The sequence below is a fragment of the Salmo trutta genome, chromosome 33 (genome assembly GCF_901001165.1).
Source record: "Salmo trutta chromosome 33, fSalTru1.1, whole genome shotgun sequence".
Classification (NCBI taxonomy): domain Eukaryota; kingdom Metazoa; phylum Chordata; class Actinopteri; order Salmoniformes; family Salmonidae; genus Salmo; species Salmo trutta.
Genome location: NC_042989.1, coordinates 13,988,032 through 14,010,200, shown reverse-complemented (window position 1 = coordinate 14,010,200; position 22,169 = coordinate 13,988,032). Strand labels below are relative to the sequence as shown.

The following is a 22,169-nucleotide window of genomic DNA, read 5'->3' as shown; positions in this document are numbered from 1 at the left end:
TTATGCCTCTCACTCTCTGTTACTCTCTCTCTCTTTGTCCTTCTGTCGCTCTCTTACTGTATTTCTCTCTCTCTCTTTGTCCTTCTGTCGCTCTCTTACTGTATTTCTCTCTCTCTCTTTGTCCTTCTGTCGCTCTCTTACTGTATTTCTCTCTCTCTCTTTGTCCTTCTGTCGCTCTCTTACTGTATTTCTCTCTCTCTCCTTTGCTCTACCTCCTACTTACTCTATATCTCTATTTACATCTTACTGTATTTCTCTCTCTCTCCTGCCCATGAGGTGCAACAGAGAAAAAGTCACCAAGTTCCATATAGTTCAATCATGATTGCTTTCCTGTTTCCCCCCCATCGTTTCCTCTCTGTTTTTTAATTACACCCAACTCACGTCCAGAGAAGCTGGTCTTCATCTACTCAAAGAGAAGACAGAAAGAAAGAAAGACAGAAAGAAAGAAAGAAAGACAGAAAGGAAAAAGCGTATCCCCAAAGCTTTCCCCTAATAGCGCATAACATACATTCTCTTCAGCTGCTGTCAGAATAATTCTGGTAATTTTTTCCCTATGTCCAGCAAACATTAGTTTGCACATTAGCCTGACCCAGTTACTGTGGCTTTGCTGCTGCGGAGAGAGAAAGAGAGGGAGAGAGGACCCAGTCTCGGGTTGATCAGAGCCGGGCGGGCCAGGCTGAACTGGGCTGGCGGCCTGTTCATGATTATGGACCAGAGAGACCTAGCCTCAGCCAGAGAGGGAGAGACAGAGAGAGAAAGAGAGAGAGAGAGAGAGAGACTGAGGAACATCTGAGAACCAAAGGGAAAGGATGTGAGGAAGAGAGGAGAGGATTGGAGGGGAGAAAGAGGAGAGTGCTTGGGGTGCAAACTGGAGGGGGAAGCAGGGAAGAGGAGGAGAGGGGGGGAGGGGGGGGTGAGAAATGACGTTACTGGAAGTCCTCTGGTTGACTTACTGGAGGGCATTAACACAACTTTTTTTTTCTTTTGATGTGTGTTTTTTTCTTAATCCACAGATTTGAGCATGTTACGCAGTGAGAGAGGGGGAAGGGGGAGGGGGAAGGGGGAGGGAGGACTGGAGAAAGAGAGGGAGCTGATCATTCTGTTTAATCACCTTTTGGAAGAGGGCCAGATAGTCTGTGGTGCTGGAGTGAGTGAGTAAGTGAGTGAGCGAGAGTGAGAGAGGGAAAGAGAGAAAGAGAGAGAGACTAAAAGACAGAGGGGGATGAGCCTGAGAGCTGAGCCCTTTGAAACAGCTTGGAGCAAAGCAGCACGCACGCATGCGAGTGTGTGTGTGTGTGTGTGTGTGTGTGTGTGTCTGTGTGTGTGTGTGTGTGTGTGTGTGTGTGTGTGCGCATCTGTGTGTGTGCGCATCTGTGTGTGTGCGCATCTGTGTGTGTGAGAGAGAGAGTGAGGCCCTGTTCCCGTAAATGCCTGTGAATGCTGAATCCAGCAAGAATCTGGCCTCAGTGCAGAGTGGAGGGAGCTGAGGGAGCGGGAGGGATCCATTTTATAACTATGTGCATTAACTATACTTTTCCCCATAGATTAAGCACTCGGCATGAATAATTTAGTCACTCTTATGCTAATGGGATCATGAAAGTATCCCCTCTGTTCTGTGTTTTCTTCCCCCTCCAGAGCAACTATTCTCAGCTTTCAACAATAGCCCTGCCTCTTCCGAACAAACCCAGTGACACTGACAATGCTTTCACAACAACGCCACAGACACCTGACTAGCATGGCCTGGACATGTAGTGACACAGGTTACAACACCTTGGAGACCTCTTCATGTACTAACCTTATACATGTAGGAAAGTGATACGATGTAGTAAGGTCCTGCTGTAAAGTCTATTTTACGGCCAGGCCTGTGTAGGAAAGCTCTGGGTTTATCTGACGTCAGTCTCCTGCTTTGGCTAGGGTGTCACTAAGATGTGTGGACGCAGTGATTGATTGCCCAAATGCCAGTAAAAGCCACAGGCGGAAAGCACACCAGACACATCATGATAGCTCTTCATTTATTGTTAATGTGATCATTGTTGCCATTTAAGTGGTTTTGTAAGCAATCTACTGAGGGCAGGCTCCTCTTCCTAAACCTTTCATCCTGGTTGCTTCTGCCCTCACCCTGGCTGCCCTCACTTCATCCACTTTCTATCTCTCTCTCTCTCTCTCTCTTTCGCTCTATCCTTCTTTATTCTTTCCCGGGATAGCCTGCGTGTTTACACACACACACACACACACACACACACACACCCTTGTTGCTGTGGTGGTGGGTTGTGGTGAGGTAGGGCCAGTGTGTAAAAATGATCAGTCCTCCAACAGCTGGGAGTGATGGCAATGAAACAGCAGGTCCAGGCTCTGCTTTACTGTTTATCTGTTGTTTATGGGCCAGTATTCAGCTTTAATTACTACTCTAAATTAAATTTGAACAGGCACCCAGAGACAGCCAGCTATTTCACTCTGGGGCAGAAACAGCAGCCACAAAAACGCAACAAGGCTTCCATCTTGCGTTTTAGCTGAGTCCCTCGCTTCCTTTCTGTTGTGGTTTCATGATTATTTTCTCTCCTCCTCTCTTTTTCTTCCCTTACTTTTTTTTTGGCGGGGGGGCTCGTTCAAGCCCACAGAAAAGCTGTACCCAGGCCTTGAAAAGAGAGAAGAAGAAGCCAAAGGTCCCGGAAACTGCCAGATTCAGCAGGCCTTATTCGCACTGTGCTAGCTGGGGCTTTCTGGATTTGGCCAAGGAGTCCTGTCCCCACCAGGAATGATCCCCCTCTAGTTAGCTCAACCACAATGACCCTGCCTAGCGGGGCCCCTGGCCAGGGCTGGGTGAGCTGCACACACTCCAACACACACTGAAAACACACACACCACACCACCACCAAGGCTAGCACACTCCCGCCGAGCCTTTACCACTCTCTCTTTCTCTCCCTCAACCGCTCTCTCCCTCTCTCTTCCTCAACCCCTCTCTCTCTTTCTCTCCCTCAACCTCTCTCTCTCACTTTCTCTCCCTCAACCTCTCTCTCTCACTTTCTCTCCCTCAACCTCTCTCTCTCACTTTCTCTCCCTGCACCTCTCTGGGGAGTCTGTGTTTCTGCAGAACATGGGGGATTGTTCAATTGCTGAGAAAATGTACAAAACGTTTTATCTTTTTTTCTGCTGGGCCTTTTGATAGTAAAAGGGGCGAATAGTGTGGAGAGGCCTTTTACTCACCACTCAAGATGTCAAAATGGATTTGCTTTTCGTGCATAGCTAATAATTACAGGAGCGGTCTAAAGAGAGAGAGAGAGAGAGAGAGAGAAAGACAGAAAGAGAGAGAATGAGAGAAAGTTTCCCTACCTTGAAGTTGTATCAGTAGTGAGGATGTTTCTGATATCTCAAGATAAGCTCAGAAGAAATCAAAAGAGCTGCTAATCCACAGAACTGTAAGCCGAGCCAACGCTGATAGTCTGATGGTGGAGAGCAATGAGCTGCAATCTCTTCAGGAAAACTATTGAAACTTCTCCCATGTACCAGCGCTGTTTCTTAACCTAGTACACCGGAAGTCCTGCTCACAGTCAGAAAGTCAAAACGCTAAATTTGCTCTGAGGTGATAATACATATTTGAATTTGCGTTTTTTTGAAGTGTGTGAGGGAATGAGGTGGAGAAGGATGAGGCAGAGGGAGTTGGGGGTTAGCAGGCCTGTGTGCTGTACCCAAACCCTCTTTACAATGTGTCAAAACCTTAACTGGCAATCTCTACTGACAGCTATGAGCATGCTTCACCTTGCTTTACTGCTTCACAGTAAATTATTCCCTAAGAGGGGCTACACATATTTTCTCACTGGTTAAATAGTTTTCTGGCAGGGGTTCAGAGCACTGCTCAGTGCCGAGATACAAGCCAGAGATTACAAATGTACATTTTGCTCACAGCGACCATCTCGAGGCCTGTATCCACACACACACACACAGACACACAGACACACACAGACACACGCACGCACACACACAGACACACACACACGCACACACACTCTCTTTCTCTCTCTGTAAGGAGGGAGAGGTATGTGAGGTGTATACTGTAATGTACATCTACCAGCAACTCTAAACTGTCAAAGTGATGTCTTCGTTAACAGGAGGAGGAAAACAAGAGGAGAATTCACTCTCGCCAACGCATCCACTCAGCCAAGGTCAGAGACCCCCTGTGGAGATCTTATATAATCAGGAACATTTCAAACACACGCTGGGAAGCACAAGACCCAAAAGGGTGTCCTTAAGACTTCTCCTTTAAAAGAAAAGGAGGGGTTTTTAAGCCCCACACACCTTTTAAAAGTTTTTGCAGAAAAAGGTTGACTCTGTTCGTTCGTCTTTTTTGTCTCACAGAACCCAAAGAACTGAAGCTCTTGTCTTTCCTTCCGCCTCCCTGACTCTCTCTCTCTCTCTTTCTCTCTCTCCCTCCCCTCTTTCTTTTTACCTCAACTAACCTCCACCCCTTTTAATAGAGGCTAACCTGTTAAATACCTCATTAACCAAGTAAGGCACACATTTAGCTCTTTCACTGTGGGCTCAAGTGTTCCGACTAAGGAGTGTATTTTTCTAATGTGAAAATATGGTTGAGATGGGAAGCCTGTCCATGCGTGAAGTGGAGTGGATAGGAGAGGGGACTCTGTCAGAGTGGAAGGGTCAGAGTCGGGAGTCAGGGAGAGCTTCAAGCGTTAACGTAATTGCAAGAATGTGAAAAATGAGGCGGCTGGGCTCCTGAGCGGAGCGAAAGGTCAGAGCGCGCCTCACACAAAACAACTGGCTGGAGAACGGCCTCATTAGACCATTAAATCAGCGGCCCCCTCTCTCTCTCCTTTCTCTCTTCTTTTTTCTCATTCACACACTTTTTTTCTCTCTCTGTCTTGATTTCCTCTCTCTCCTCATTTTCCCAACTCTCTTTTTTTCTACACATTTCTCTTTCTTTTGCTCTCTCCCTCTCCTCCATCTTTTCCTTGTGTCTGTGGAGCTGTGTACAGTATTTAGGCTCTTTTGGTCTTGGGCAGGGAGGCCCAGGTCCTACTGGGTCCTCCTCGGCCTAGTGCTCTGCGTCGTACGGTAACTGTCTTTGCCTATATTGATCAGCTGTTACTGGATCCAGTGGAGAGGAGTCGATAAGTGCTCTGTGGATTACAGGTCACTTGTACTTATGTGTGTAAAATAATCAATAGGCAGTGCATTTCTCTACTCCCCTGTTCTCTCTACTCTCTCTGCTCTCTCTTCTCTCTACTCTCTCTGCTCTCTCTCTGCTCTCTCTCTGCTCTCTCTACTCTCTCTGCTCTCTCTACTCGCTCTACTCTCTCTGCTCTCTCTACTCTCTCTGCTCTCTCTCTGCTCTCTCTCTGCTCTCTCTACTCTCTCTACTCTCTCTGCTCTCTCTCTGCTCTCTCTGCTCTCTCTCTGCTCTCTCTACTCTCTCTACTCTCTCTGCTCTCTCTCTGCTCTCTCTCTGCTCTCTCTCTGCTCTCTCTACTCTCTCTACTCTCTCTGCTCTCTCTCTGCTTTCTCTGCTCTCTCTACTCTCTCTACTCTCTCTGCTCTCTCTACTCTCTCTACTCTCTCTGCTCTCTCTACTCTCTCTGCTCTCTCTGCTCTCTCTACTCTCTCTGCTCTCTCTACTCTCTCTACTCTCTCTGCTCTCTCTCTGCTCTCTCTACTCTCTCTACTCTCTCTGCTCTCTCTACTCTCTCTACTCTCTCTGCTCTCTCTGCTCTCTCTGCTCTCTCTGCTCTCTCTACTCTCTCTGCTCTCTCTACTCTCTCTACTCTCTCTACTCTCTCTACTCTCTCTGCTCTCTCTACTCTCTCTACTCTCTCTGCTCTCTCTGCTCCCCTACTCTCTCTGCTCTCTACTCTCTCTACTCTCTCTGCTCTCTACTCTCTCTACTCTCTCTGCTCTCTCTGCTCTCTACTCTCTCTACTCTCTCTGCTCTCTACTCTCTCTACTCTCTCTGCTCTCTCTGCTCTCTACTCTCTCTGCTCTCTCTGCTCTCTACTTTCTCTGCTCTCTCCCTTTCCCCCTTGTGCAAACCTCTTTTCTGCACTGCTTAGTCCCTTCTACTACTAGCTTTGCAGGAAGGACAAACAATGAATATAAAATAAACCTGAATATAACAGAAAAGTCATTTGACAGATGTACCTACACTTACTTCTATAAATGGGGTAAATGTGGGTTAAATCTTTGAGCTGAATCTTAGAGCTACTTTCCACCTTGCAAATTCGCAGTGCACCTCGTGAGCTGGAGTTACTGTCACCGTCAAGCCCCTTCCTCTCAGCCAGACAGCTGCCTGTAATGCAACTAGTCCTGACACGGGACCACCAGAGGCCCACCTCTAGGAGTGTCTCTGTGGTCAGTAATGGTTCAGCAGCACAGCCACTCCAACAGGCCCACAGACTCAGACAGACTCTATGATTAAACCAGCACAACCACAGAACAAAAACACACACACCATCGATACATTTTATTGCCTATTGGCAAAACGATAGCTGTGATTGGACATGACAAGCGTCTGGCGTCTTGTGGATATAGACTGTGAGAGAGAGAAGAGTGTGTGTGTGTGGTGTGATGAAACGCAATGTAAACCCCGAATGGAAATGGACACAAACAATAACACACACTCGTGCACACATACACACACACACTGCCACCGCCAGTGAAAGGAGATCTGACTGCAACAGAGAACACTGAAAACAAGGGCAGTACAAGAAAGGAAAGGCTAATGGCTAATCAACACTGTTGTCTTAGCAAAGACACTAGTAAGATAACAGAGTTGGATCACTTAAGTTTGTTCTGTTTTGGTGTTGATGCATTGTGTTGATGGCTTTGTTTCAATACTTCAGCAAATGTGAATAAAAGAAAATCTAAACAGTTTAACTATCCAAAATGCAGACTCACAGACATGACTTGCATTATTGGTTGGCCCTCGCTTCATATTCGTCGCCAAACCCACTGGCTCCAGGTCATCTATAAGTCTTTGCTAGGTAAAGCCCCGCCTTATCTCAGCTCACTGGTCACCATAGCAGCACCCACCCGTAGCACACGCTCCAGCAGGTATATTTCACTGGTCACCCCCAAAGCCAATTCCTCCTTTGGCCGCCTTTCCTTCCAGTTCTCTGCTGCCAATGACTGGAACGAATTGCAAAAATCACTTAAGCTGGAGACTCATATCTCCCTCACTAACTTTAAGCACCAGCTGTCAGAGCAGCTCACAGATCACTGCACCTGTAGATAGCCCATCTGTAAATAGCCCAAACAACTACCTCGTCACCATAAGGTTTTTTTTTTTTTTGCTCCTTTGTACGCCAGTATCTCTACTTGCACATTCATCTTCTGCACATCTATCACTCCAGTGTTTAATTACTAAATTGTAATTATTTCCCCACTATGGCCTATTTGTTGCCTTGCCTCCCTTATCCTACCTCATTTGAGGTACTTTCTCTATTGTATTATTGACTGTATGTTTGTTTAATCCATGTGTAACTCTGTGTTGTTGTTTTTGTCGCACTGCTTTGCTTTATCTTGGCCAGGTCGCAGTTGCAAATGAGAACTTGTTCTCAACTAGCCTACCTGGTTAAATAAAGGTGAAATAAAACAAATGATAACTGTAATAGAATGTATGCATTATGATAGGCAGGCAGGCTGGCAGTCCAGACTATAAAAAGCACAAGCTGTTCTGAGCTGTAATTGGGCTTGCAGAGCTAGCAAAGTTAATATGTTTTAAATGCTAGTGAGACCTGGCAGAAATATCCTATTAACCACCAGCTTTCTTAGCACTCTGTTCAACTCTACCTCTAAATAGCTACAGTTTACAGCAGTTAATAAGCTGCTCTGTGTGTAACGTGTGTGTGTGTGTGTGTGTGTGTGTGTGTGTGTGTGTGTGTGTGTGTGTGTGTGTGTGTGTGTGTGTGCAAGTGAGAGAATATTAACACTTTAACACTATTTCTAATGAGCAGTAATTGTAAATTTGATCGTCTCCAAAAGTAGTGTGTTGGCAAGTCTTTAAAATATTATGTTGCATGTGTGCTTGTATGAGTGTGTGTGCATGTGCATGCCTCTATGTGTGTGTGTGTGTGTGGGGGGGGGGTGTGTGTGTGCTAGCTCACCTAGTTCGCTGCTGTTGTCGCCGCTCTGTGAAGCGTGGCCCCCGCTGGAGGGCCCTGGCGTGCCGGCCGAGTGTGTGGAGGTGGCGTCATCGTGGTCTCTCCAGGAAGCTGGGTTCTGCATGGGTTTTACAAAAAGAGAGAGAGAGAAAGAGAGAAAGAGAGAAGGATCCATCCATCCGTCCGCATTCCCCATCCAAGCCGCAAACCAGGAGTGGAGAGCGTGGAGAGAGTTGGGAAAGAGAGAGAGAGAGAGAGAGAGAGAGAGAGAGAGAGAGAGAGAGAGAGAGAGAGAGAGAGAGAGAGAGAGAGAGAGAGAGAGAGAGAGAGAGAGAGAGAGAGAGAGAGAGAGAGAGAGAAAGAAAGGGAGACCACATGAGTATGTTGGAAACATGAGAGTGACATCTGTAAGAGTGTACAGTGCAGTGAGGATCTCTTAGACTGCTTACATTTCCTGGGCAAGCAAACAGTTCCACTCATTTTGCCCCTCGCACACAATCAATAATGCCACTACAATCAAAGGCCGAAAGAAAAAAGCCTAGCGCATTAAACCGTCTGGCACTAAAGTCTCAACTCTGCAATCAAACAGCTTCATTAATACATAAGAGCACACAACACAGCGACGACGGTTAATGTGCCGTCTGATTTTGAACGTTGCAGGCAGGGCGCTCGCTGAAGAATTGTCTAAACACATATGGCCGGGCCCCGTGGAGTTAGTTTATACCATAACCAATTGAGACTTCCGTGTCAAGTGAGAAATATCGAGGTAAGAAGCCTAAATACACCACAAGAGCTATTCATCATTAGCACTGTCAGAAATGAAAATAAGATATGACAGTGATTCTCCCTCTAATCTGCCAAAAATGCGCACACACACAGAGAGACATACACACATACACACATTCACACACACACACATTCAGAGAAAGTACAGAGCACTCCTACAGAGCAAACTGGCTCAAATACTGGTGCAGTAATAGTTTTCACAGAAAAATATATAGAGCTCATAAGTAGAGTTTTTCCTTCCTCTCTCTCCTTCCTCTCTCTCCTTCCTCTCTCTCCTGGTCTTTGCCAGGTCCCTGCAGGTCCGGACCGGGAAACAGGAATTCTACAGTACTGTACAGGAAAGGCTTTATCAGTGCCACACGAAGGCAGGCTAGAGGGGGAATTTCCTCTGCCATTCACACCACAGAGAGACGGACTGTGAGACACCCCTGTACACACACAGCACAAACAGACACATGAGTCACACACACACACCCACACAAACACACAGGATAGCCTATTCAAATATAACTCATCACCTGAACACGATGACAAAATGTTGGCAAATGTTGGCCCAACGTTGTCTGGGGGCCTGGAAAAGCAGCCCCTTGAAAGGAGCCCAAACCAAACAAACACAGGCCTGCACCAAGGCTTCCCACAAACCTCAGCCCACTTCTCCCCGCTTGCTTTTTTCAGTCTCAAACACACAAACACACATACATATATGAAAAGTGGGGGGGGAATACACGGCACAGAAATATTTCAAAAGAGCCCGTTTTTTACCATTCTGCTTCAGATCGGTAGCGTTGGCGCTGAACTTTCGCCTGCTAGTGAGGCTGTCCCAGTTTGAGTGAGCTGTTCTGGGGGAGGACAGACAGGAGAGGGCCTGGAGAGGAGTTCACGAGGAGAGGCTATGAGACAGCAGCACAGAGCGGTTCGCTGACTGGCTCGCTGGTTCCCTTGGGTGCCTGGTCCTTATGTGCTGCTGCTCCTGCTCCAGCTGTGCCTCAGCTCAGCAGCCCTCCTTTTATCTGCTACGTTTTCAGGGAGGAAGGCTGTGTTCTCAAACAGCTCAGAGCGGGGCGGCGAACAGCAGACAGACAGAGGCCCTTCAGCCACAGCCCCAGCGCTCCACTACAACCCCTCTCAGCGTCAGCTGTTCACCGGATGGCAATCAGATAAAGAACTGGGAGAATTACCCAGAAGAGGAGAGGAGGTGGGGGGAATAAGGCTGGCCGGACCGAACAATAGCCCGAACAAGGGTTTTAGCCCTTCTGAACAAGGGAATGGAAAAGAAGAACGTCTCCACTTAATTAAGAGGGGACGGATGATTGGGATCTACTGCTTACCTGGGCTATTGATCAGATACATGGGTTGAGATGGGCTTTGATGCGTCCAAGAGCCTTTGTTTACAAGTATCGCTATATTTTTTTACATAGAGCGTAACATCGCTAATGTTAGCCATCTCATAACCCTTCAATTAAGTCTCACGAGCAAATGTCATTAAAAAATGTAAGTGAACGAGAGAGAGAGAGAGAGAGAGAGAGAGAGAGAGAGAGAGAGAGAGAGAGAGAGAGGGAAAAAGGCGTCACGAATCCCAGGCAGTGTATGATGTATTTAGCCAGAGCCAGACTCCAAATGGCCTCTTGTTGTTCTAAGGGAAGAAAATGACTGGGTTCCACTTCCTGACACTGAAACACCCATTGCCGCCCAGACTGGCCTAGAAAGCTACTATATATTACAGTACGTTAACTAACTCTCTCTCTCTATCTTTCTCTTTCTCTCTTCACATCCACAACACTGCAGCCAGCCAGGACAGCTTCTGATCTGACGGCCAGCTAGGCCAGGGAACCACATGGATTTAATGCAACGGCTGAATCGATAGGACTTCATTTAGCTATCATTGCACAGTAATGTGTCATTTTTAATGGCTCGGGTACTAAATTAAAATCAGAGACACCTTAGCTAATGGTGTTAAAGGGAGTGATATTTGGCACTGAATTGCTAGCCAGAAGTACAGTAAATGGAAGCTTGGCCAGGGATCTAGGCCTGGACTAAACTAAGCCTAGTTGGTCACTGTAACATAAGCAAAGACCAAACAACGGTAAGATTATTATGTAGGGCCAAACATATGCTTTCATGTTTTCATTTGGTCAAACAGACGCCTCAGTGTGCATATCTGTCGCTCACCTCTCTTCAATAACCGCTCTCGCACAACATGACAAGATATATCACAACACCGGCATTAACTTTCCACACTCAACAAGGTTAACCTTTCTGAGCTAGGAAGGGTGTTAGAGTCCATTAAACTTCAAACAAGCTGGAGAAAAAAATCCCTACGTCACCGAAAAGGGTCTTCCTTCATCAATCTAAAGACCAAGAGCACTACAAAAACAGAAGAAGAAGAATACAACAACAAAAAAGCCTGCAGCACCACGTCATGTGACTACTCCCTGTAGCTTGGCATAATTACGAGTCAAAACATGGTTCACTCCATGCTCTTCTCTTCTCTTGTGTTAAAGAGCACTGTTACCAGGAGGAGAGACCAGAGCAGCAACGAGCAAACACAACATAACACAACACAACACAACACACAGCGCGCGCAGGCAGGCAGGCAGGCAGGCAGGCAGGCAGGCAGGCAGCACAATAGATAGACTAGATGGAAAATAAGATACAAGGCAAGCCTGGTCTCCCGGGACTGACTTTTCTATTTGCTGGGGTTAGCGTCTCACAGCTGATAATGCAAGTTGTAATTAATATAAAAGCAGGAGACAATATGGGGGAGAGGCTTGTAGTGCATCAGGGCCACAAGAGAACAACTCACTCCTCTCCTCCTGTTCTCCTCCTTTTCTCATGTACACACGTCTGCCATGCCCACCGCAGCAATTTCACCGGCTTTTTTCCCCTTGGAATTTCAAATAAAATTGATTTAGCACTGTCATTGAATTTTGTTCAAATTCCCAAGATACCTAGGGGGAGGGGGTCTGAAAAAGAAAAGAATGCAGAGTGATTCAGGGGACTACACTGGTGTATAGTGTAGTCTCTAACACCACTGCATTGAACGGCTCGGCCTGGGAGGCTCCTGTTCTGAACATGTCCCATATTGCTGACACACTAGAAACATACAGATTCATGAATCATAGCCGGCTGACATTCCAAGACGCATCTTGCTACCCCTCATAAGCAGTTAAAGTCCTCGGCCATTTTTGACGATTTTAACACGTAATTATAGAGACACGCCAAAGAAAGATGTTAAATGTGAAGGTACTCTTCTGCTGAACAACTGAGCATTTTACAACACCTACATTTATCCTCCGAGAATAGAAAGGAAACATGAATGAAGTATGTAATAATTCACTGTTGTGTGTTTTAAGAGAGGCCTGGGTGACTGCCAGAGTGTATGGTGGGGAATTTACTTCAGGGTGAAATAAGTCTCATTGCACTGAATGGCACATTACATGCGCAATCATTCTATCAGAATGCACAGATAAGAACGTGATTCCACTCCATTGAATGCTATGTGATTAACGACATCAACTCATACAAACATGAGAACATTACTCATCAGTCTGACAACTGATCGATTCAAAAAGACATCTAGACCACAGATAACAACATCTTAGAATACAACTCATATATTTCAAATGACAAAACAACAAGAAAAGGTATTGCGAATACACACCCCTGGGCAGTAGTCATTATGAATATGCATGGTGCAATAGGTGTAAAATGCAAATCATCTGGCGGCTAATAGAACTACACCTTTAGAAATGTTTTCTTCAGCTCAGTTGAAGGTTGCATCGGTGTCCATTGCATGGAGCTAGGAGGGAGGGACGGGTGAGTAGGGATTGTGTGTATTTCTCTCCCTACTACCCATAGTGATTAGACATGCCTGCCAACAGGCCCCTGCATCTGAACACAAATCAAATAGGAAACGTAGGCCCAGACCTTCTACCATCACAAAACAATTGTCTGGAACAGTGCCGTCAGGTCACTCAACTACATATTATTTTGATGGGGGATCCAAACAGAGACAGTTGGGTCGGCGAGAGCTAGTGCTACTTAAATTAGAACGTCTTCCAAAATGGAGAAATTCCATGGTTCAACAACAGCGGAAGCCCCGGGGGCTAGACGTAGGCCAACACAGGGAGGCAGAGTGTATGATTATGGAGCAAGGAGCGTGTAGTGCTAAGCATAGGAACATAAAGAAACAGGACATATATTACATGTCCAATGATAACAACGAACGTCATTGTACATTGTACAAGATGTCATATTATTGGTTTGAATCCTTGTCATCATCACTCCATCGGATCAATGGGTTTTTACGGCCCGAGCCTTTACCAGAGAACCAAATGTAAACACTAGTGTTTCCTCTCTGGCCGTGCAGCGCTAGGATAACCTGCATAACCTTTGTGTGAACTAGAACCAACAGCCCTCAAGCGTTGAGTGAAAAACCGAGAGTGGCAGAAAACTCAAATCCCACAATATTTCTTCATAACAAACTATGCACAAGTCGTAAAAATGATGTCAATAGCATGTGCATGTGTTGGAGGATAATTCAAATCTTGGCCAATATGTACAGCTTGGTGGAAAAGGGCTGTACAATAGACACGAGGAGGCACAAAGAACAAATTCATTAGAACAGATCATATTCAGCAACCATTCATTCTAGACTATTTGGCGCTTAATTGGATGTAGCACAGAGGAGACAGAAATATAATTTCATTAATTAAAAGACATGCGAGTACAGCAATAGTCATAGAAATCCAACGTAAGAAATCAACAGTGCCATAAAGGCCCCCTCTGACAATGGTATAATCCAATCAGCGCTGACAATACAGCATTGAAGTGTAAATAACAGAGCACTTATTAGGGTCTACTGTCAGGTAGAGAATTGAGGGGGCTAGAGAGGGAGAGCAGCCAGGTCACATCAGATCGACTTCAGTATTTGACGTTTGTCCTGGTCCCCAGGACGTTGGGAGATGCCTTCAATACCGTCCACTAGGGGCAACGTGAGCACCTATTACCATCTAGTAGGCTTGCGTGCTCTGGCTCCGAGGATCGCGGGTTCAATCCCAAACCTTAACTCTTACCATAACCCTATCCCAAACATTAACCCTTACCTTAACCAGTCGGAATTAATGCCTAAACTTAACTGTCAAAATTGTACATTTATCCCCTGGACAAACGTTGAATACTGAAGTCAGACCATGATACCTTGTTAGAGAGAGAGGGAAAGGGAGAGGGGGAAAAACAAGCTCAACGGGCTGTCTCCGTGAAGAGCCTCATCATCTCCAGCAAGCCCAACTTTCACCAAATGAGATGTAGCCCTGGGCTATATATTAAAAATGCATATCAAAGCAAAGAAAAATGGACGTGAGAGATTCTAACTAAATAAATTAGCATATCTAACTATCAAATTGCCTTCCCCTCTCCAACTAGAAGAGAGGATAGAAATGAATAATAAAACAGAAGCAAAATAAATAATAAAATAAATAAAACAAAACAAGTGTAGCTGCAACTCAGAAACCCAACAGTAGGCCTACACACACGTGTTGCTCTACACATTTTTTAAATATTGTGTTCACTCATTATATTCCTCATCGTATTTGAGGCATATACAACGCAAACTACTAAAATATGATATGGAAATGAGTGAGCATAATGTTGGGGACATAGTCATTAACTACCGGGTTTTAGGGCCTGGTTAAGCACAGGGCACTATAAAATAAACTCTTCTGTTGTATGCATCCTGTATTCTTCATGACCCTAGACCTATAGTTTGAGCCATACTGTTTTTACTTTTTTATCAGCAATTATATTTTGCACTGCATTTCACATTACTGTCAAAAAGTATAATAAAAAATCGATACATGTAAGTGCAACAATAAATATATGATCAGTACACATTACGTTTATAACAACGTAACGGTCAGTGTACGCTACACTGCACACCTTATTTTATACTGCACATATTATTTTATTAATTTTTTTACATTTGAATGGAGATCATCTGAGAGCATGTACATTACTAGCCTATATTCACACTACAGTTCAGCACTATAGCCGCTCAGTAAACAACATATAGAAACGCGACGCATCCTCCTTCCGCTTTCGTAAGGCTGAGCACAACAATTAGCTGCAGTAAAATGATCATTGCTGCCACAAGAAAGAAAGAAATCGCTCCAACCTAAATAAAACAACTAATGAAGTGGTCAGTGTAAACGACCCCAAGATAAATGACTTGTCGTGCACCTTCGCGTTTGTTTACTGCTGGTCCTGATTTTCTTTATTGGCATATTTAATTACCTAATTATCAAAATAATATTTCTCACAAGTGGACCCGATGACAATTGCATAGGTCTAAACATTGCGAGGGATAAACATTGCGAGGGAACATTGGAAATTGGCTTGAGTATCAACCATCTGCCACGAAACTAAACAGGCTAGTTTATCTAATCTCTTCAGTATAAACAACAGAATGCCTCATTTCTACACTTAGCCTATTCCGGAGAGGAGCTCCACCATATTGAGCTTTAACCGCTGCTCGGCCCCACTTTGCTAAGGGCGTTAATTGTGTTTTAATTCACTTTATGCGTTGCACTCTGACTGCGCAACTCTGAACAACGCGCCGGCTTTTCAAAGAGAATCAGCCGCTATTATAGCTAGACCCAACAGTTGCAGCGCAGTGACTTTGAATAATACTTAAATCTGCTTTCATTCCTAATAGGCTTGGGCTCGTGCTGCTCAGATATAAACCAGTCCCTCTGTCACGAAATACACACCTCGAATTCACCAAAACGTCACCCCTACAACATATTTAATAGGGATATTAGATCTGATCCCAGATATTAAATCAATAATGAATTATCAACGTTAGGCCTTAATACAATGCACCGATTATATGCAGCGTCCCGTTTTTACACCGAACAAGACGCTTTTAAGGCACGGGATAAATCTTGAAATTTAAAGGCACTGTACTTCAGGTGTATGTAATTGAATTCATTATTATGGAGCCTCACGGCCATAAAATGGGGGTGCAGAGGAGAGAGAGAGCCGCTGCAGAGCAGAACCACAGGGCGATCAATAAGAAACAATTAAACACATTAACATCAACAGCAAGTAACGCCATTACTGCACTGCCAAGCCGTGAGGTAGGCCTAATACCACATTATGAACTTGACATTGATGGTAGCCCATACTGAATATGCCTTTCCCACTTTCTGCAGCAAAATCTGAAAGCTTTTTTACGCACGCCCCAAATCATTATAGTCTCTTACACTGTCTCCCGAAATGATGCCCTTGCTTTTTTTAAATCATTAGTCCACTCCAACCAACGTGCTATTCTATTGTAATTTTGATCAACATTTAATCGCTTTCACATTCAATGTCCAACAATCCATATCCCCCCAAAAAACAATCCATATCCCCCCAAAAACATAACACACATGCACACACTCTCGCCTTCTGTCACACACACGCTCTCTATCACACACACACACACACACACACACACACACACACACACACACACACACACACACACACACACACACACACACACACACACACACACACACACACACACACACACACACACACAGTAATTATACACACATGAATGCCCCTAATCAAAAGACTAAAACAATAACTCACTGCATTGTATCACAAATGACTTTTGACCTAAAAATATCGATTTCCCAAATGCATCTGCAACATGCAACAGCACCAACAGGCCAACTGCTGAGGACATATACCACAACACAGGCTAAACGGTGACTATAATGACAGTTCACACCATGTAAAACAATCAACAAATTACACCGTTAGTAAAATACATTTGAAACAACTTCTAACGACAATAAATGTCACAAATTACTATTTGAAAACGTCTACTTCGATACGACAAACTACAAACAACACGCACTCACAACAACGACGCCGTAACAGGCCTCTATAACTTTCTGATAAAACTATTATAAAGATAGAAAAGCTTATTACTTACGTGATCGGCTAGGTTGGTCGAAGATCCTGAGAGCTCTTCGTGGTCTGACTTCGAGCTGCCATCCCGCTCGTCAATAACTAGATCTATTGGCATTTTTCCTTTCAAACAACTGATGTACCGGTGGCAAAAATTGTCGCAGAGCTCGTGCACCTAGAACAAGGAGAAAATAAAAAATTGTCAGGATGGGGAAACGGTGCAGACAGTCCAAGAATATCTAGCCTACAATTAAGGGACATTATCCGCGCAAGGAAACAATAGTGACATTGTTGCAGCGCTTATTATTCTCTTGAGACCAGGGCAACAAGTTGAACGGGAAAAAATAAACACCAGGCGTAAGCTCGACATATAATAACCAATTGAGGCCAAATCTCCAGCCTTCAACCCTGTGATATTACCATAACAATAATGCCAAAGCATTATCAATACGGTCAGTGTATTGTATAGGCCCAAGAGTGTGAATTCAATCCAATCACTCGGAATTATTTTATGAGTCTCTTTATGACAATTAAACAGTATAGTATTTTAATAGTTGAATATGAATATGTTTCTCTTAATAATGTATTACATCACATGCAATATAAACTCATTTTCAGCTAAATTCAAAAACTGTCTAACTTTCACATTTGTGCAACAAACTAGGTTACTTACAATACGAGTTATGTAAATACAGGGCCGCATGCAGAATCTAAAGCGGATCACGTGTCAAACACTATAAGCACACAATAAAAATATGATTTGTAAAAAAAAATACCTTTTCTAATTCCAAAAGGTGAAATCGTAATACTTGTATGGCTTGTATCATCTGAAAACAGGAATAAACAATAATAAAAATCAACATTTTTGGAGTCTTCAAATTATGAAAGTATAATGGAATTGTAAGCATAAGGCTCCACATTGTTATTTTCACTTCATATAACAAAAACACACTCCTGCATTTTCTTGAAGTTTAGACTATGGGGATCTCGAGCAAAGTTATGCGTCCCACATTTGTCGTGGTGTGCGACACTGTATTCGCTATTCATTTAACATTTGAAAAATAAAAATGTAAAGATTATCTAACAACTGAATTAGGCAAGACACATTTGGTCAACCGAGCCAATTGATCTGGGCTACATAGGCAGCGATTTAAACGGCAAAATCCTGCTCCATTGCTCCCAATGAGTGACCATGGCGCAGGATTCGCCTAGTGAGAGTCCCAGCGCTTTTTAGCCTAATCAGAGGCTTCCCTCTCGGCCTCCTGTAGGCAGCGTAATGCTGTGCCACTCGAGACCCCTCAGAGCTTCCCCTTGTTCACTTCAAAGAAATCTATCTAACATCTGGGTTGTGCTTTTGCATCAAATCCTTACATGTTTACATTGCGATGCTGAGAACACAAGAGCGTGGTTTAAGTCAAAAACAAGCTACGTAGGAGTAACAGTTACACCAAAAATGGAATTGAAAAGCAAACGGTCGTGCATAGTGCTTACCAAATTGTCCAACTCTGGATTTGATGAAAATAAAGGTTTTTCTGCTCGGACCTAGAATAACACCAAAGATGTGGGGTTAATTCGACTACTTCTTACAGGCGTTGAATGCATTTATAGTCATGAATCCATTCCAAAATATATATTTGACTTTAGTGCAACAATGTTGTATAATAAATAAAATACAATTCAGAGTTATATTATGTTTGCATTTCATGCTGTGTAGACATTAACGAGTCAATATTATCAGTGAATTTGCGTTTAAACTTCTAAATTATATAACCTAACAAACACACTTTTAATTTTCAAATGTTCAACTTTAACTTTAAAAATCAAAAAAGTGAAATGTGTAAAAAGTTAACAAGAAGATACGTGTGCTACGTGTGCCATGAGCACTTGGAAAATCCTATTAGGTGTTTAGAAAATATATAAAAAGTGACCTGTTTGGCAAAGACTGCGATGTCCTCATTGAAGGAGTCGGAGGAGCAGACATCGCCGCCTGCTACCCCAGGCTCCCTCGGAGTGCACGTCGCCAGCTCGCACTTCTCAAAAACCAACGCGAGCAGCGGGAATAATGGGTGACTGCAAGAGGGGAAACAGAGCCTGAGCACAACCTGGCAGCCAGCTCCTCCACACAGGCTTAACACAAGCTAATCACACGGCGACACAGCAAGTTAAAGTTGTGCGTAAAACTAAAGATCCCAAGGAGTGTAAATAGTGAATAATTTGTCCGGAATAATTTAAACTACTATAACTTTCCAAGGTTTTGACTGAGATAACATTTGAAACGTATCTCCAAATTCTTCCATAAAGTAGATTACTTTTTAAACATTGTATGAATAAGCTATGTGCACATCAATGGCAAAATGCATTGTTTACAAATGACATCATTTGTCTTACATTTTTCCAATGCATTTTACGCACGGACACTAAAGCATTAGTGTTGACTATTGTAATGTTTTGGCGATTATACCTAATATAAACTCGGACCTATCACCTTGTTTACAAGGAGCCATAACCATACGTTGCAGTGTGTGTTTATCTCCGTGTTACAACGTGTCAATAAGATGCATCCTTCTATTTAAAGCAGGTTTAGTTTTAATTGTATACTATAATGGTTAACCATATTCTTTTTAAAATGGAAGTGATAATATCAGATGACTGATAAACATAGACCTCTAGGTTTTGACAATATTTTATTTTTTAGCTAAACTACACTTCATTTTGTAAACTTGCTAATGCATATAGGCCTACGCTGAGTTAACTTTAGCAACAAGTAAAACGTCCATAAGTCAAAACACACTGAAAGCCGTAAAATAGATTAAAAATAAAGTATGTAATTATAGTCCACCTACCCATAGATTTGATCTTTATCCCTCTTTAAAACATCGTTGACAGCGGAGCCCATGCTGTTGGGCATAACGCTGGGATGGGGTGCATGAGCACCGTAGTGCTGGCCATGGAGCGGTGGTCCATGGTTCAAGTGATGGACTTGGGGTAGCGGCCGTGGAGCATGCGGGTCTCCGTACATAGACGCCGGGACCCCGACTCCGTCCATCCCACCATAATGGGCCAGCTCATCGTACTGGAATAAAACAACAACAAAGTCAGAGGATAGAAACTCACGCGTAACCTGGCCAAAATGTACATATAGGCTAGTTATTAGGTAACATGTTACTGAAGTCATAGTAGGCTATAGTCAAAGCGATATAGTAAAACGAGGCTACTACACCAGCATTTGAAAAAAGTAAGCAAATCCTTGTGCCATTCCTGTTGCTTCGGCAGAAAAGGCAATCGCCATGGCTAAACTACCAAGTGAATACATTGATAAGGTTTGTATTTGTAATTACCAAAAACATTTTAAAGTTCTGAATCCCCGAAGGTGGGTTACTTTGGCAAAACACCGAATTACTTAGGAGTCCCTTTAAAACTGCTCCACGAATGCTGCGGAGACCGTCGGTTAAGCAGAGGCTTTAACTCCGCTTGAAGAGTAAAGATAGCCTACTGCAAAAATGTCAAATAAAACGGCTTAGATATGAACAATTTATAAATAAGCCGCCACTGACAAGAGGATAGCGATATGGAGGCCATCCTAGAGTGGATTTGTATAGGTTAGTGTTGGATATTTAAAACCTACCCTTTGCGCCATCAGGCTGCGCTCCAATAAACTCCTGGATGTGTCGTATATTTAATATCCCAGTCAGGTTAGAAAGTGATTTAGTGGTAAGATTCCTTTTTCAACCAACTTTGCGAATTCTCCTATTCTCCAATGTGGTAGAGTGCAAGCAGAAGCATCAGGAGGAGTTTTGCAATTTTTCTTGTTTTCCTCTTTCCCCAAAAAATAAAAAAAAATGTCAAGCACCAAACTGAAGGTTACAATCGGCCCATCAACAACCTGCATGTAACTAAACTGTCGTGTCTCGTGGCTTTTTGCCACTCCAGCTGTCAATCAAAGCCAGGGGTTGTCAAGGTAATGAATGAATGATGGTTGGTGATGATGTTCAAGAGAGGATGAATCTTTTCAGCCCGTTTTCATCCAGCAAGTCCGCGTCCTCTTTATGCCTCCGGATTGCTATCTTGTTTTATTATTACTGTAAAAAGAAAAAGCAATAGAAATTAAGAGATTGCAATTCAGATCTTTCCTTTTCCCGTAGGTATTTCGTCTATCTCGCGGTCTGAGATGAGTGAGTGTCAGCGAGTGTTGGCAGGTTGGCTGCTAGCTTGCTTATAGAACAGAGTCAGTTTGCTGCGCTGATCGGCGGGAGAATGAAATGACGGAACCCGGAAGTAGCGGTGGCCATAGCCAGTCCTACAGCAGCTACAGAAAGAGAGGAGAGACCAAATCCTGTGATATGCAGAGTATGCACGAGGACGGCTTCAACTCCTCACGGGGGGAGCCAAACAACACAGATTCTACACTCCCAGGCAATTCCCTTCGCTGATAAGTGAGAGGCAAAAAGAAAAGCAAAAAAGTGAAGTAGCCTATTTGTGTTAATCTGCTATGCGTTTAGATCCGAAGCAGCGTTTTCCTATACATGCCAACGCGGACCTATAGCGCTGTATACTAAGAGTAGGAAAAGCCCGAGCTAAGGCGCACGACTAACTTGTTCTAGTTTCACTATTGCAAATAGTCTGAAAGAAATACGCGTGGCACCTCGTACCATTCACGAGTCCAAAAAGTTATCATAAATATGATAAATAATGAACAGTAGCCTATTGTTCACACATCACCACTAATACTTATTGTTTTCACTCAAAAATATTCTAAACTAAGACTCCGTCACGCAATCAAAACATGATATCTAGTCAAATCATCTATAATGACACTGTAAAGATACCTGATTCGTTTTGAGTTGAATTTATGAGCATGACGCTTACTTGTTAACGCTTACTTGTTATCTTGTGTTGTGGTTATAGCCGGTGTGCCTAGTATGAAATATCTCCGTAATACCTTTTAATCGTACTGCTAATTATGAACGGGGCTGTTTAGCAAATTAAACGATATGGCGCACCCCTTCTCAGTCCAGAATGAACTTTTCCAAAAAGAAAAAGCTTTTGTAGAGAAAGTAATTTTGTATGTTTCTCTCGTCCAATCCCCTCTCTAGATAGAAATCCGTGCCTTACCTCAGAGTAGTCAATTATCAAAGCTCCACAAGATCATCAATCATGTCTTGAGTTTGAAGTTTAGAGGAGGAGCAACGCTCCGGCCATCGATTGCGCTGAAGCTATAGACCTTTTTCCCTGAGCCCAAGCTTTTTTACGCACAAAACCGAAACAGGCCATCTATCCCTTTTAATATTTAGCTCCATCATTGATAATATACAC

At 43.7% G+C, this 22,169-nt stretch overlaps 1 protein-coding gene across 6 annotated transcripts in view; it reads right to left on the bottom strand.

The window, feature by feature from the left end:
• Window positions 1–21,953, bottom strand: part of LOC115172431 (homeobox protein Meis2) — a 76,792-nt gene extending 54,839 nt beyond the window's left edge. For 2 of the 6 annotated variants that reach the window (XM_029729865.1, XM_029729870.1), the window contains exons 1-8: window positions 21,723–21,953; window positions 20,482–20,935; window positions 19,700–19,929; window positions 18,785–18,926; window positions 18,348–18,398; window positions 17,633–17,683; window positions 16,882–17,031; window positions 8,112–8,226 (exon numbers count right to left, since the gene is read on the bottom strand). In XM_029729865.1, coding sequence (XP_029585725.1) covers window positions 8,112–8,226; window positions 16,882–17,031; window positions 17,633–17,683; window positions 18,348–18,398; window positions 18,785–18,926; window positions 19,700–19,929; window positions 20,482–20,493 — 751 coding nt within the window. In that variant the 5' untranslated portion in view covers window positions 20,494–20,935; window positions 21,723–21,953. Of the gene's footprint in view, window positions 1–8,111; window positions 8,227–16,881; window positions 17,032–17,632; window positions 17,684–18,347; window positions 18,399–18,784; window positions 18,927–19,699; window positions 19,930–20,194; window positions 20,372–20,481; window positions 20,936–21,722 lie in introns of those variants that run through there. The other 4 variants (XM_029729866.1, XM_029729867.1, XM_029729871.1 and 1 more) reach the window with 4 other exon arrangements.
• Between the last annotated feature and the right edge of the window lie 216 nt (window positions 21,954–22,169).